Here is a 13,677-nt window from a genome sequence, read left to right as displayed (position 1 = left end):
TTCCTCTGGACCAACAGGGGTGGGGGTTTGAGACAGGCTGGACTAGATGGGCTTTGTCTTTATTCAGCCTAACATACTATGTAAGATCGACGCTGGCTTCTTTTCCTTGTTGCTAAATCACATAACACTTAAACTTTCTTCTTTCACCTTAAGATCTGCGTACAGCCTTACAATGTAACTGCCTATTGCTAGGATTGGATCCTGAAGGTTCATTACTGTTTGCAGGGAGTCCGCCTGTGACTCCTCCACTTCCTAAGGTTCATTGGCCATGAAGCTCTAGAGGCTTTGAAACGGACTCTCCTCCTCCGCTACTTTTTTTCTTCTTCTTGGTTTTCCTCTTCTCTATGAAATGGAAGCTGTCGTCTTCACCATGAACTAGTGAGTTCAGTAGAATACTGTTTTACACCGTGTCTGCATATTGAGTAAACCCCGGTAATCCCCCAGTTCTACCACCTTTCATGGTACTTCCTAGAAATGGTGAAGAAATAACTGCGTCCCTCCGTGCTGTTTTTGGTCATTCATAAGTCTTAGTGCCTTTTGAATGTTTTTCGATGCTTCTTAGATCCCCGCTCTCACCACTTTTCTATCCAGCCAAAAAGACGGACAGAAATCTAGTAAAATGGAGACCAAAGAATCCTAGAACGCTATGGTTCCTTTATTCTGTCCCATACAGTGTTTTGCATGGAACACAGAAAGCAAAGCTAAAAAGCACAGCCTGAACCAGTGCTGGAATGAGATCGATATGTGAAAAGAGCCTAGGTTGGTACCGGTGGGCCGCTAGCCTGTGCTCCCTGGTTTTGCTTACCAACTGGTCTTGATGTGTTTTTCTTCTCTATGGCCTTCCCCTTCTATCTTCTAGCTGAGAGTCTAGACACAAGAAGCCATGTGGTATGATGGCCCCTCATTGATGTTTTGGTCCGCTTGGGCTAAGTTTCTCCAACATGTTGGTGTGTCGAAACCTCCTGCTACTATAAGAGTAAACACAGATTGGTCTGTCTCGAGGTGAGGCACTTCATTCCTGATATCTGGCCGCCTCAGTTCTCCCTTTTTATGTAGCCAAAGGCCCTGATGGGTCTTAAGTGGCAATTTGCTGCAGAAAAAACACCTCCTTTGGAACTTCTTTCTGAAGTATCTGCATTGCTGGTACTTTTAACAGACACAATAGAAGTTGACATGGTAAGCACAATGACGTCCTACAACCTCCACCCCAGACAGTCCAACTCTTTCAGTTGTTGGCTGATCACACAGAGAAGCACTAGATTCTGTCGACACGAATGGTATACTTGACCTAAGTCGTCTAGCTCCACTGGCCTGTGTCACAAGGGTCTAGTTTCACAAATGGCTGTAAGTAGAAGTGTCCTTTTTTTTTTTTTTTTTTTTTATCCTTCTAGTTTTGCTTCCAAAAATTGCGAAATTGTGAAAAGCCCCTCAAGTAGCATGATTGTGCTATGTACCAGTGTATTCCTGGCTGATTGGTTCTAAGGAATTGCATGACCCACTTCATGTCTTCCTATCAAGTGTTTTTGTATGACCACTGTCTTAAAGAGCTCCGTCTCCTCGCCTTAATGTTTCAATCACGTAAACCACTACTATACAGCATTTAAAAAGCTCGTTCATGAAATGACCAACTCAAAGGGCAAACTTTCATCCTGTGCATTTGGGGTTTGCATGGAGGGGAATCGGGAGCTGATCTCCCTGCATACAATGTGGGTGCCGGCTGCTTCTCGCAATTGACACCTGCCGGCAACAGCTGCGATCGGTATTAAAGCTTTGCAATCCAAGTATAGATTCAGGGTTTCCTTTTTCTGCCATTTTACAATGGCGCCATCTGCTGGCTAGAGCCAGTACTGCGGTATGAGACATGCTGGAGAGGTCCCCGACAACAGAGCGGCCTGTAATATACAGTAAGAATACCCTGCAGGACTTCTTTCGACATCGGAGCTGTACAGCTTTGAATCAAAATGTCTGAAGACGTTAGATGGTGGATTGCAAAGGGTTAATGCTGATCGCAGCTGTCAACCATGTAAATGCTGCTGGCAGTTCTGATAGTGGCTTTTTAAATCCCTCAATAGATTTTGTAGGGCCTCGAATGGCCCCCTGCATTGAGATCTGCAGTTTGGTTGCCATAGCCTTCTGAAGGCACCCAGCACTGTCATGGGTGATTGCCTATCAAGCCATGCCTGTCACATTGACGTGTAATGCAATTCTATATGGTGATACATTATACTGCAGGAACGATCCAATGATTGCACATTCAAGTTCCCAATGGGGACTTAAATAAGACTCACTCATTTTTGCATTTTTTTTTTTTTTTTGTTAATGAGAATTAAAGGGGTTGTCCCGCGAAACAAAGTGGGGTATACACTTCTGTATGGCCATATTAATGCACTTTGTAATGTACATTGTGCATTAATTATGAGCCATACAGAAGTTATTCACTTACCTGTTCCGTTGCTAGCGTCCCCGTCTCCATGGTGCCGTCTAATTTTCAGTGTCTAATCGCCGGATTAGACGCGCTTGCGCAGTCCGGTCTTCTGCTTTTCTGAATGGGGCCGCTCGTGCCGGAGAGCGGCTCCTCGTAGCTCCGCCCCGTCACGTGCCAATTCCAGCCAATCAGGAGGCTGGAATCGGCAATGGACCGCACAGAAGACCTGCGGTCCACCGAGGGTGAAGATCCCGGCGGCCATCTTCGCAAGGTAAGGAAGAAGTCACCGGAGCGCGGGGATTCAGGTAAGCACTATCCGTTTGTTGTTTTTTTTTAACCCCTGCATCGGGTTTGTCTCGCGCCAAACGGGGGGGCTATTGAAAAAAAAAAAAAAAACCCGTTTTGGCGCGGGACAACCCCTTTAATAAAAGGTGTTAAGTTAACCCTTTCCAATCCAATTTTGGATTCAGGGTTTCCTAAAAGGCTTTCTCTTTTGGCTGTTGTACAACGGTGCCATCTGCTGGCTAAAGCCAGTGTGTGCGCGTCAGAGAGGCTCCGACAACAGAGTGGCTGGCAATAGACAGTAAGAATACCCTGTCGGATGTCTTCTGACATTGACATGTTCCTACATTCTGATTTGAAGCTTGTACAGCTCCAGACGGTGGATTGGAAAGGGTTAATCAAAAACCTTTCTTGTCAGGAATATCGGTGATAGATTGGGTAGTAGCTGCCACTAGGAGGCGAAATGAAGCTTGAACAAAAGTTGACTCCTCCTGTCAGCTATACCCCTTCCTGCCTGCTGGGGAAAGTCAGTTTTAGCTTTATATCCAAGGAGGTCAGACATCGCATGTCTGGGAGAAGAATTTTTTATTTTGCCAAGGCACAGGATTTGTGGGCTTAGGTCTCTTCCTATCCTTCCCACAGGGGAGTGGGAAAAAAACGGCCCCGTTGCTCACTCCAAAAAATGATTGCGGCACTGCCCTCCGGCTACTGTGCAGGCTGCTTTGCACCCTGTTTTCACGGAAGATGCGCAGCCCCGGATGCTGCCTACAATGGGACCTACACAGGGTAGTCCAAGGCTCTATTTGTCCGCTTAAGGTGGAAGCTGCAGGAGCCTATCAGGATATAGAGGCTACAGGTTAGTTCAGGGGTGCAGGCTTCCCTGTCCGTCCCCGTTTTCTCACTGCTGGCTGCTATTGCATAAGCTACAACCAGAGCATAAGACTCCCATCTGCCCTCTACTGTGGCATGCCCTACCTCCCCCTGTCCTCGGCTGCTTGGTTTCAGTGAATAACACATTGAGGCCCTGCTAAAAATTGAGCCCCTGGCTTCAGGCCTGCTTAGGCCACGCCCATTCCTTTCCTTCAGGGGAGGTGTGGCCTAGTGTGTTAGAGGGGGTGGGGGCTGCTTGCTGCTCTTTCCTCTCACCTCGTGGTGCTGCTAGACTGCCGTGCTCATTTTTAGGGGACTCCAGCTGCTGGTCTTCAGTGGGTAAGGCTGCCATTAGGAAGAATACGTTAATTCCCTATTCTTCTCAACCAGTATTAGTCTCTAGGCTTCCTACTCCCATCGTGTCACTGAGGTCTGAGGGAGCCGAGCCTATGCCTGGCCTATTATGTGTGCAGACGCTGTCAGAAGCAGTTCTCCCATGGCCATGTAACCCCTGCGAACCCCTCCCCCCCCCCCCCCCCCCCCACCTTCCTCACTAAGGCCTCATGTCCACGGGGAAAATCAGGCCCGCTACGGATTCTACATGGAGAATCTGCAGCGGGTCCCTCCTGCCCCGCGGACATGAGCGCTGAAAATAGGAATTTCAAAGAATTTACCCATCCGTAGCGGGCGGGGAAAGTCTTCTCTTCCTCACGGCCGGATCTTCTTTTTCGGCCGGCGGATGAACTCGTCACGTCGCTGGCACGTCGCCGACGTGCCGCGCGCTTGCGCCGGGCACATCCGCCGAGCCGAAGCAAGAAAGATGCGGCCGTGAGGAAGAGAAGACCTTCCCGGTCCGCTACGGATGGGTAAATTCTTTTAAATTCCTATTTTAGGTCTCCCGCGGATCCGGACGGCTTCCATAGGCTTCAATAGAAGCCCGCGGGAGCCGTCCCCGCGGGAGACCCGCACGAAAATGGAGCATGGTCCAGATTTTTTCATGCTCCATTTTTTTTAAATTCACTTTTATTGACCATCCGCGGGTATTTATCTACCCGCGGGTGGTCAATGCATCCCTATGGGGTGCGGCTCCACGCGCGGGAGAAGAGTTAAAATCTGCTGCGGATTTTAATTCTTCTTTTGCCCGTGGACATGAGGCCTAAGAATCGTATTCTGCCGCTGCAGTTTCCCAGCCGCTACCCACCGCTGATCCGGAATGGTTAAGACCCCTAACACAGGCGGTTCTTTCCATGGTGGATAGCTTTGACCGAGGAATGCCCTCTCCTGTTGGACCACACAAGTGCTCCAGGCGTTCACGGTCCAGCTGCTGCAGTCTCTCTCCGGTGTACACTTCCCTGTTCTCGGTCTCCTTGATTCCATCGCGGGCAGCGAATGGGGAACTTTCAGGCTGGAGTTGGAGGCGGAGCGCTCATCCAGTATGGTGGTTACAGTCGATAGCCTGATTACCGCCATAAAGGGTAACTTTAATATATCTGAGGAGAGCTCCTCTGCCGATCTGGAGGCACACTCCTTAAGATACCACAGGCAGGCTCCTCAACACTTTCCTTGGAATGGGAAAAGCTTGACAGACATCCTGCTGAGTTGAAAGGTTTTGATGTTTTATGCCCTTTTCCACAGGATTTAATCCAGAAGTGACGTTTCCCCCTATGGTGGACCCGCCGATTGCCCGCTTATCCAAGCATCCCACCACTCCAGTGGAGGATGGGTGCGTCAATCGCTGACTCGCGTGATAGGAGAATGGGAATCCCTCTACAAGGCGATTTTTGAATCCATGGGTTCTGCTCTGCGACCGGGTGTTGACAGCAACATGGGTATGTCGCGGCCGGATCATCTTGCTTCTGACAGCTGCGGATGTGCCGCGGGAGCTGTCTGTGCGGGGGATCCGCAGAAAAATGGAGCATGCTGCGATTTCTTCTCACGTGTCATCCACGTGCCGGAAAAAAATCACAACCGCATGCATTTATTGCCGAGCACATCTGCTGGGCAGAAGAAAGAAGATCCGGCCGCGACAGAGGGGAGACCCGCAGGTGAGTAGATTAAAATTTTTGGCCTCATGGCTGCGGGCACAAGTGGAAACCGCTGTGGGATTTTACCGTGCGTACCTGTGGACATGAGGCCTGAATCAATGACCCTGGAGGTCCGTTCCAACTCTACCATTCTATGTTACTATGACTATATAGTGGTGTCCGCACGTCCTCCGCGGTCACCTGGATGGGATTGTAGTGGTGTCCGCACGTCCTCCGCCGTCACCTGGATGGGATTGTAGTGGTGTCCGCACGTCCTCCGCCGTCACCTGGATGGGATTGTAGTGGTGTCCGCACGTCCTCCGCGGTCACCTGGATGGGATTGTAGTGGTGTCCGCACGTCCTCCGCCGTCACCTGGATGGGATTGTAGTGGTGTCCGCACGTCCTCCGCCGTCACCTGGATGGGATTGTAGTGGTGTCCGCACGTCCTCCGCGGTCACCTGGATGGGATTGTAGTGGTGTCCGCACGTCCTCCGCCGTCACCTGCATGGGACTATGTAGTGGTGTCCGCACGTCCTCCGCCGTCACCTGCATGGGACTATGTAGTGGTGTCCGCACGTCCTCCACGGTCACCTGGATGGGATTGTAGTGGTGTCCGCACGTCCTCCACGGTCACCTGGATGGGATTGTAGTGGTGTCCGCACGTCCTCCGCGGTCACCTGGATGGGATTGTAGTGGTGTCCGCACGTCCTCCGCGGTCACCTGGATGGGATTGTAGTGGTGTCCGCACGTCCTCCGCGGTCACCTGGATGGGATTGTAGTGGTGTCCGCACGTCCTCCGCCGTCACCTGCATGGGACTATGTAGTGGTGTCCGCACGTCCTCTGCGGTCACCTGGATGGGTCTATATAGAGGTGTCCGCACGTCCTTGTGGTCACCTGGATGGGACTCTGTAGTGGTGTCCGCACGTCCTTGTGGTCACCTGTATGGGACTATGTAGTGGTGTCCGCACGTCCTCAGCCGTCACCTGCATGGGACTATGTAGTGGTGTCCGCACGTCCTTGTGGTCACCTGGATGGGTCTATATAGAGGTGTCCGCACATCCTCTGCGGTCACCTGGATAGGACTATATAGAGGTGTCCGCACATCCTCTGCGGTCACCTGGATAGGACTATATAGAGGTGTCCGCACGTCCGCCGCCGCCGCCACCTGGATGGGACTATGTAGTGGTGTCTGCACGTCCTCCGCCGTCACCTGGATGGGACTATGTAGTGGTGTCTGCACGTCCTCCGCCGTCACCTGGATGGGACTATGTAGTGGTATCCGCACGTCCTTGTGGTCACCTGGATGGGTCTATATAGAGGTGTCCGCACATCCTCTGCGGTCACCTGGATGGGTCTATATAGAGGTGTCAGCACATCCTCTGCGGTCACCTGGATGGGACTATATAGAGGTGTCCGCACGTCCTCCGCCGTCACCTGGATGGGTCTATATAGAGGTGTCCGCACATCCTCTGTGGTCACCTGGATGGGAATATGTAGTGGTGTCCCCACGTCCTCAGCCATCACCTGGATGTGACTATGTAGTAGTGTCCGCACGTCCTCAGCCGTCACCTGGATGGGACTATGTAGTGGTGTCCGCACGTCCTCAGCCGTCACCTGGATGGGACTATGTAGTGGTGTCCGCACGTCCTCAGCCGTCACCTGGATGGGACTATGTAGGGGTGTCCGCACGTCCTCAGCCGTCACCTGGATGGGACTATGTAGGCGTGTCCGCACGTCCTCAGCCGTCACCTGGATGGGACTATGTAGGCGTGTCCGCACGTCCTCAGCCGTCACCTGGATGGGACTATGTAGGCGTGTCCGCACGTCCTCAGACGTCACCTGGATTGGACTATGTAGGCGTGTCCGCACGTCCTCAGACGTCACCTGGATGGGACTTTGTAGGCGTGTCCGCACGTCCTCAGCCGTCACCTGGATGGGACTATGTAGGCGTGTCCGCACGTCCTCAGCCGTCACCTGGATGGGACTATGTAGGCGTGTCCGCACGTCCTCAGCCGTCACCTGGATGGGACTATGTAGGCGTGTCCGCACGTCCTCAGCCGTCACCTGGATGGGACTATGTAGGGGTGTCCGCACGTCCTCAGCCGTCACCTGGATGGGACTATGTAGGGGTGTCCGCACGTCCTCAGCCGTCACCTGGATGGGACTATGTAGGGGTGTCCGCACGTCCTCAGCCGTCACCTGGATGGGACTATGTAGGGGTGTCCGCACGTCCTCAGCCGTCACCTGGATGGGACTATGTAGGGGTGTCCGCACGTCCTCAGCCGTCACCTGGATGGGACTATGTAGGGGTGTCCGCACGTCCTCAGCCGTCACCTGGATGGGACTATGTAGGGGTGTCCGCACGTCCTCAGCCGTCACCTGGATGGGACTATGTAGGGGTGTCCGCACGTCCTCAGCCGTCACCTGGATGGGACTATGTCGGGGTGTCCGCACGTCCTCAGCCGTCACCTGGATGGGACTATGTAGGGGTGTCCGCACGTCCTCCGCTGTCACCTGGATGGGACTATGTCGGGGTGTCCGCACGTCCTCCGCCGTCACCTGGATGGGACTATGTCGGGGTGTCCGCACGTCCTCCGCCGTCACCTGGATGGGACTATGTCGGGGTGTCCGCACGTCCTCCGCCGTCACCTGGATGGGACTATGTCGGGGTGTCCGCACGTCCTCCGCCGTCACCTGGATGGGACTATGTCGGGGTGTCCGCACGTCCTCCGCCGTCACCTGGATGGGACTATGTCGGGGTGTCCGCACGTCCTCCGCCGTCACCTGGATGGGACTATGTCGGGGTGTCCGCACGTCGTCCGCCGTCACCTGCATGGGACTATGTAGTGGTGTCCGCACGTCCTCAGCCGTCACCTGCATGGGACTATGTAGTGGTGTCCGCACGTCCTCAGCCGTCACCTGCATGGGACTATGTAGTGGTGTCCGCACGTCCTCAGCTGTCACCTGCATGGGACTATGTAGTGGTGTCCGCACGTCCTCAGCTGTCACCTGCATGGGACTATGTAGTGGTGTCCGCACGTCCTTGTGGTCACCTGGATGGGACTATGTAGTGGTGTCCGCGTGTCCTTGTGGTCACCTGGATGGGTCTATATAGAGGTGTCTGCACATCCTCTGTGGTCACCTGGATGGGATTATGTAGTGGTGTCCACACGTCCTTGTGGTCACCTGGATGGGACTATGTAGAGGTGTCCGCACGTCCTCAGCTGTCACCTGCATGGGACTATGTAGTGGTGTCCGCACGTCCTTGTGGTCACCTGGATGGGACTATGTAGAGGTGTCTGCACATCCTCTGTGGTCACCTGGATGGGACTATGTAGTGGTGTCCGCACGTCCTTGTGGTCACCTGGATGGGTCTATATAGAGGTGTCTGCACATCCTCTGTGGTCACCTGGATGGGACTATGTAGTAGTGTCCACACGTCCTTGTGGTCACCTGGATGGGACTATGTAGTGGTGTCCACACGTCCTTGTGGTCACCTGGATGGGACTATGTAGAGGTGTCCGCACATCCTCTGCGGTCACCTGGATGGGACTATGTAGTAGTGTCTGCACGTCCTCCGCCGTCACCTGGATGGGACTATGTAGTGGTGTCCGCACGTCCTCCGCCGTCACCTGGATGGGACTATGTAGTGGTGTCCGCACGTCCTCCGCCGTCACCTGGATGGGACTATGTAGTGGTGTCCGCACATCCTTGTGGTCACCTGGATGGGTCTATATAGAGGTGTCCGCACGTCCTTGTGGTCACCTGGATGGGACTATGTCGGGGTGTCTCACATCTTCAAGGCATGCTGGTCCTGCTGTATATCAAAAACTGAAATGGCAAGAATGTAGAATTGTGATCCGAGCTTTATTTGGTCATAGTGACTTAAAGCGCCAGTGAGCTGGAGTCTTCCGCCATGTTTTCTAGAAGACACTTCTATGGATTGTGAGTTGGATCTCATAATGTTTTTGTTTTTCTCCGATAGTGGAAAGGCACCACTCAGCCAATGAAGTTGAACACTCGGCCGTCCACAGGTCTCCTTCGCCACATATTACAGCAAGTCTACAACCACTCCGTAACTGACCCGGAGAAGCTTAATAACTATGAGCCCTTCTCCCCGGAAGTGTATGGCGAAACATCGTTTGATCTAGTATCCCAGATGATGGATGAAATCAAAATGACGGAGGATGATCTGTTTGTTGACCTTGGTAGCGGTGAGTGATGATCACACTTGGGTTGGGACCTGACAACCATTCTTCAGAGGGGATTGTTGCATATTGACGCTGTGAGGTTTGGGTGGGCTGTCGTCTCCAGTTACCTCCCCACGTTGTACTTACCTCTCATTGTAGTATCTCGGTTTACATACATGTCTACACGGCCAACACTTCTTCTCCCACAGACCAATAAACAGAATTTATATCCCCAATGTTAGTCAACGTTGTATATTTAAAGGTGAGTTTGGGGCCATATGAGGCGTTTAGTAGCTGGGAGCACAAAGTGGTCTGCATTCCCACTCCTAAAGGGGGTCCGCAGCATTCTGCCGCAGCGTAAATCTCCCGCAGCGTAAATCCACGGCAAATACAACATGCCGCAATGTATTTTCCCTCTGAGGAAATCCGATATTAGGAGAACCTAATAGCTGTGGAATTCACGCTCGAATTTCGGCCGTGGGAAACGCGGTAGAAATCAGTCAGTGGGCATTCACCCTTAGTAAGATAAAACCTCGGCCATCACCCATAATCACCCAGTGTTAAGTCCCTATTTACACCCGGCGATTATACAAACTATGATTGCTTGAAAATCATTACACGCTCCCCCTCCCGACCGGACAGCATTATCACTGCCAGCGGTGGTTCTCCCAAAAGATCAGGCCTTGTGGATATCTTGAATTGCACTGCAGTTTTGTGCGATGAAATTGTACCAGTAGGAGATTGCTCTGATTGGTTACCAGCAATAGATTCTCTGTCGGCACTGACAAGTGTATGGGAAGCCTGCGGGAGCGCCGGAGAGCAGCGGGATGGACCCGGACGGCGCCTGCTAGGTAAGTATTGTGGGGTTTTGTTTTTTTTTGTTTTTTTTTTTGACAGCTTCCTTGGCTGTGTTCTTAGCTGTACTGCAAACGCCTGTGTGAGGGAGGCCTTACACCGTTTCTGTAAGGCTGGCTCACACAAACTAGTCAGATTCCACATGTGGGGAGGCCTGCTGTTGTTTCTGGCTGTGACCCCAACCGGTGACCTGCGTACCTCATTAAACTGTACTGCGGATCACCACGGGGGCTTGCAGGGGGTCATACGCAGTACAGTGTTTATATTTTTCTTCTTCTTCTTTATTTCCAGCGCCGTTGCTTAGCAATGATTTGGGTACTTGCAGCCCATACACAGTATGTTAAAAAAAAAAGTTTGCTCATAGCAGCCAATCACAGCACAGCTTTCATTTTACCAGAGCATTTCAGAAGTGGAAGCTGTCCAGTGATTGCTATGGGCAGCAGAGATATTTGGCCCAACTTTCCGAGAGAAACTAAAGGCCCATTTAGACGGGAGGAGTGTCAGGCAAAGAATGGACGATTGGCTGATCGCTCAGTGTAAATAGGCGTTCAGTACTAAACGGCTGTTCTGTTAAGTCAATGGAGAGGAGCGGGTGAGAGCGAGGAGAGAAATCTCCTGCAGCCTCCCCACTGTGAGCGAGCGATACTAACTCCCGTGCAGGCGCACCAGAGCGAGCATGTGCGGGGACGAGTGTCGGGCATCATTTGCACAACATTCGTTCTGTCTAAATACGCCTTAAGGCCCATTGTGTGTAGTTTTGGACACCCATAATCAAGAAAGACTTAACAGGTATTAGGCTGAAATGGGCAACTGAAGCAATAAATGGAATGGGCGGACTACAATACCCAGAGAGGTTATCAAAACTGGGGTTTCTAGCTTAAAAAATAAGACCTCTTGGCGGGGGGGACTTAGTAACTGTGTATAAATATATCGGGGGACAATACAGAGCTCTCTCCCATCATCTACTATACCCAGGACTGAAATAGGGGGGCGCTCTGATTATTTATATATATACATACATACATACATACATACATACATACATACATACATACATACATACATACATACATACATACATACATACATACATACATACATACACACACTAGCTGATATACCCGGCTTCGCCCGAGTTAATTTGGTACTGGTGTTTATCTGGTGTTCACACGGAAAAGCTTATGAAGTCGTGGTTACTTTAGGGATACTGAGGAAAAACATATGTTCACCATTTTGCATAGTTCTCTGTGTTACCCTAAAATTTGGACACTAATTCTTTTGCGCTTAGAATTGAATAATCGAGTTGGGACCCATTAGCTTTTCCTATTTATGACATAATCAATGCCTGTGCCAAATTTCCCGTTTCTATGAAATTGGGAAGTGAGTGATTTAGATTATGCACGTTAAATTTGGACGCTAATTCTTTTGCACTAGAATTGAATAATCGAGTTGGGACCCATTAGCTTTTCCTATTTTGGAGATAATCTATGCTCGTGCCAAAATTCATGTTTCTACGATATCGGGAAGTTGGAGAACTTTTGGCGAGTCAGTGAGTCAGTCAGTCACAATACAGAGATTGATTCCATCTATTTATACCCATCACTGTAACAAGGGGTCACTACAAAGATCTCTCCTATCATCTATTATACCCAGGACTGTAACAAGGGGGCGCTCTAATAACTAGGTATAAATATATCCCTATGCATTCTGGGAAGAGCAAAGAATCCCTGTAAGCAGGAAGATTGCTGGGATTGCTCTGATTGGCTGAGCCAGCGCTCGATGCACCAATCACGATCACCCAGGACCGTAACAAGGTGGCGCTCTCTGCATGTAGGCAAAAGCATTTGACATCAACATAGGAGGGAGTCTGCCCGGGGAATTAGTTTTTTTTGCTTTCTTCTGGATAAAGCTTGCAGGATCAGTGGCTGAACTGGATTGACAAAGGTCCCTCTTTTTGCAAAAAAAGAAAGTTATATGTAATTACTATTTTTTAAAATTCCATCCTAACAGGTATGTATGGCTAGTAAGCATTTGAGAGTAATTTTATTACTTTTCTGTATACGGCTTGTTAACGTGAAAAATGATGGAATTGTCCTAAACTTGGCTCTAAATTGAATAAATTGCTTTTCAGGTGTTGGGCAAGTTGTTCTACAGGTGGCTGCAGCGATGGGATGTAAACACCATTATGGCGTGGAGAAGGCCGATATCCCGGCTAAGTACGCTGAGGTAATGTTCTCTGAATTAGTGCAGCATGCTATCTTACTAGTATCTCCCTCCATGTCCCCTGTAAAGGACTGCTATTGACTCTTCACCACAATCCTATGCTGAGGATAGGTAATCAGTGTTCTAATCCTGGAAAGCCCCTTCACGGACCAGTATTTATTCCCCATCTCCCCTGTAATCCACCGCTCATAACTCCCCCTTCAATGTAGCCATTAGACCTTGCATTTTGCAGAACAGATTTTACGTGAACCATTTTGGGGTAAATAGAATGTTTTGAGTGGTGTGTAGTTTTTGGTGGGTGTGATCTAAACTGTATGTTTCCTAACTGATAAGGAAGTAGTTTGTTGCCCCCTCCTGGAGTTTTGTGCTGTGCTGCTACCCTGCATCCTGGCAGAAATGAGAGCTGCAAGTAGAGCATATGTAACTTGTACTTGAAGCAGCAATGCAGCCCCCTTATTAGCCACAGTGTTGAGTGAGATGCTTTACTCCAGTTTCACGTGTCCCATCATCTGTCAGCACTGAAGATGAGCGAGCACCCAAACGCTCGGGTCTGCGTTATTCAAGTTGAGCTTTTTGTAAAATTTGAGAGCTCTACTCGAGTAAGGAACCCTATTGACTACAATGGGAGACTCAAGCAATTTTGTATGTGGAACGCAGGGTCCCGAGCTCCCCCCCCCCCCCCCCCCCTCCCCTTTTTTAGTAAAGTGTGTGGAAATGAGAGTTTCTTCCTGAATCTTTGCCCTTATTGTCCTGTTGAACCCTTAGTCACCAGATTCTTATCGGCCAATGTCCACTCGCTTGCATAA

At 50.7% G+C, this 13,677-nt stretch overlaps 1 protein-coding gene across 1 annotated transcript in view; it reads left to right on the top strand.

The window, feature by feature from the left end:
- Positions 1-13,677, top strand: part of DOT1L (DOT1 like histone lysine methyltransferase) — a 118,020-nt gene that overhangs the window by 57,966 nt on the left and 46,377 nt on the right. The window contains exons 5-6 of the mRNA XM_066604591.1: positions 9,589-9,817; positions 12,780-12,874. Of these exons, the coding sequence (XP_066460688.1) occupies positions 9,589-9,817; positions 12,780-12,874 (324 nt within the window). The remainder of the gene's footprint in view (positions 1-9,588; positions 9,818-12,779; positions 12,875-13,677) is intronic.

Source organism: Eleutherodactylus coqui, chromosome 5, assembly GCF_035609145.1.
Source record: "Eleutherodactylus coqui strain aEleCoq1 chromosome 5, aEleCoq1.hap1, whole genome shotgun sequence".
NCBI classification, from domain to species: Eukaryota; Metazoa; Chordata; class Amphibia; order Anura; family Eleutherodactylidae; genus Eleutherodactylus; species Eleutherodactylus coqui.
The sequence above is the reverse complement of the archived record's forward strand: the minus strand, read 5'-3'. Positions and strand labels throughout refer to the sequence as shown.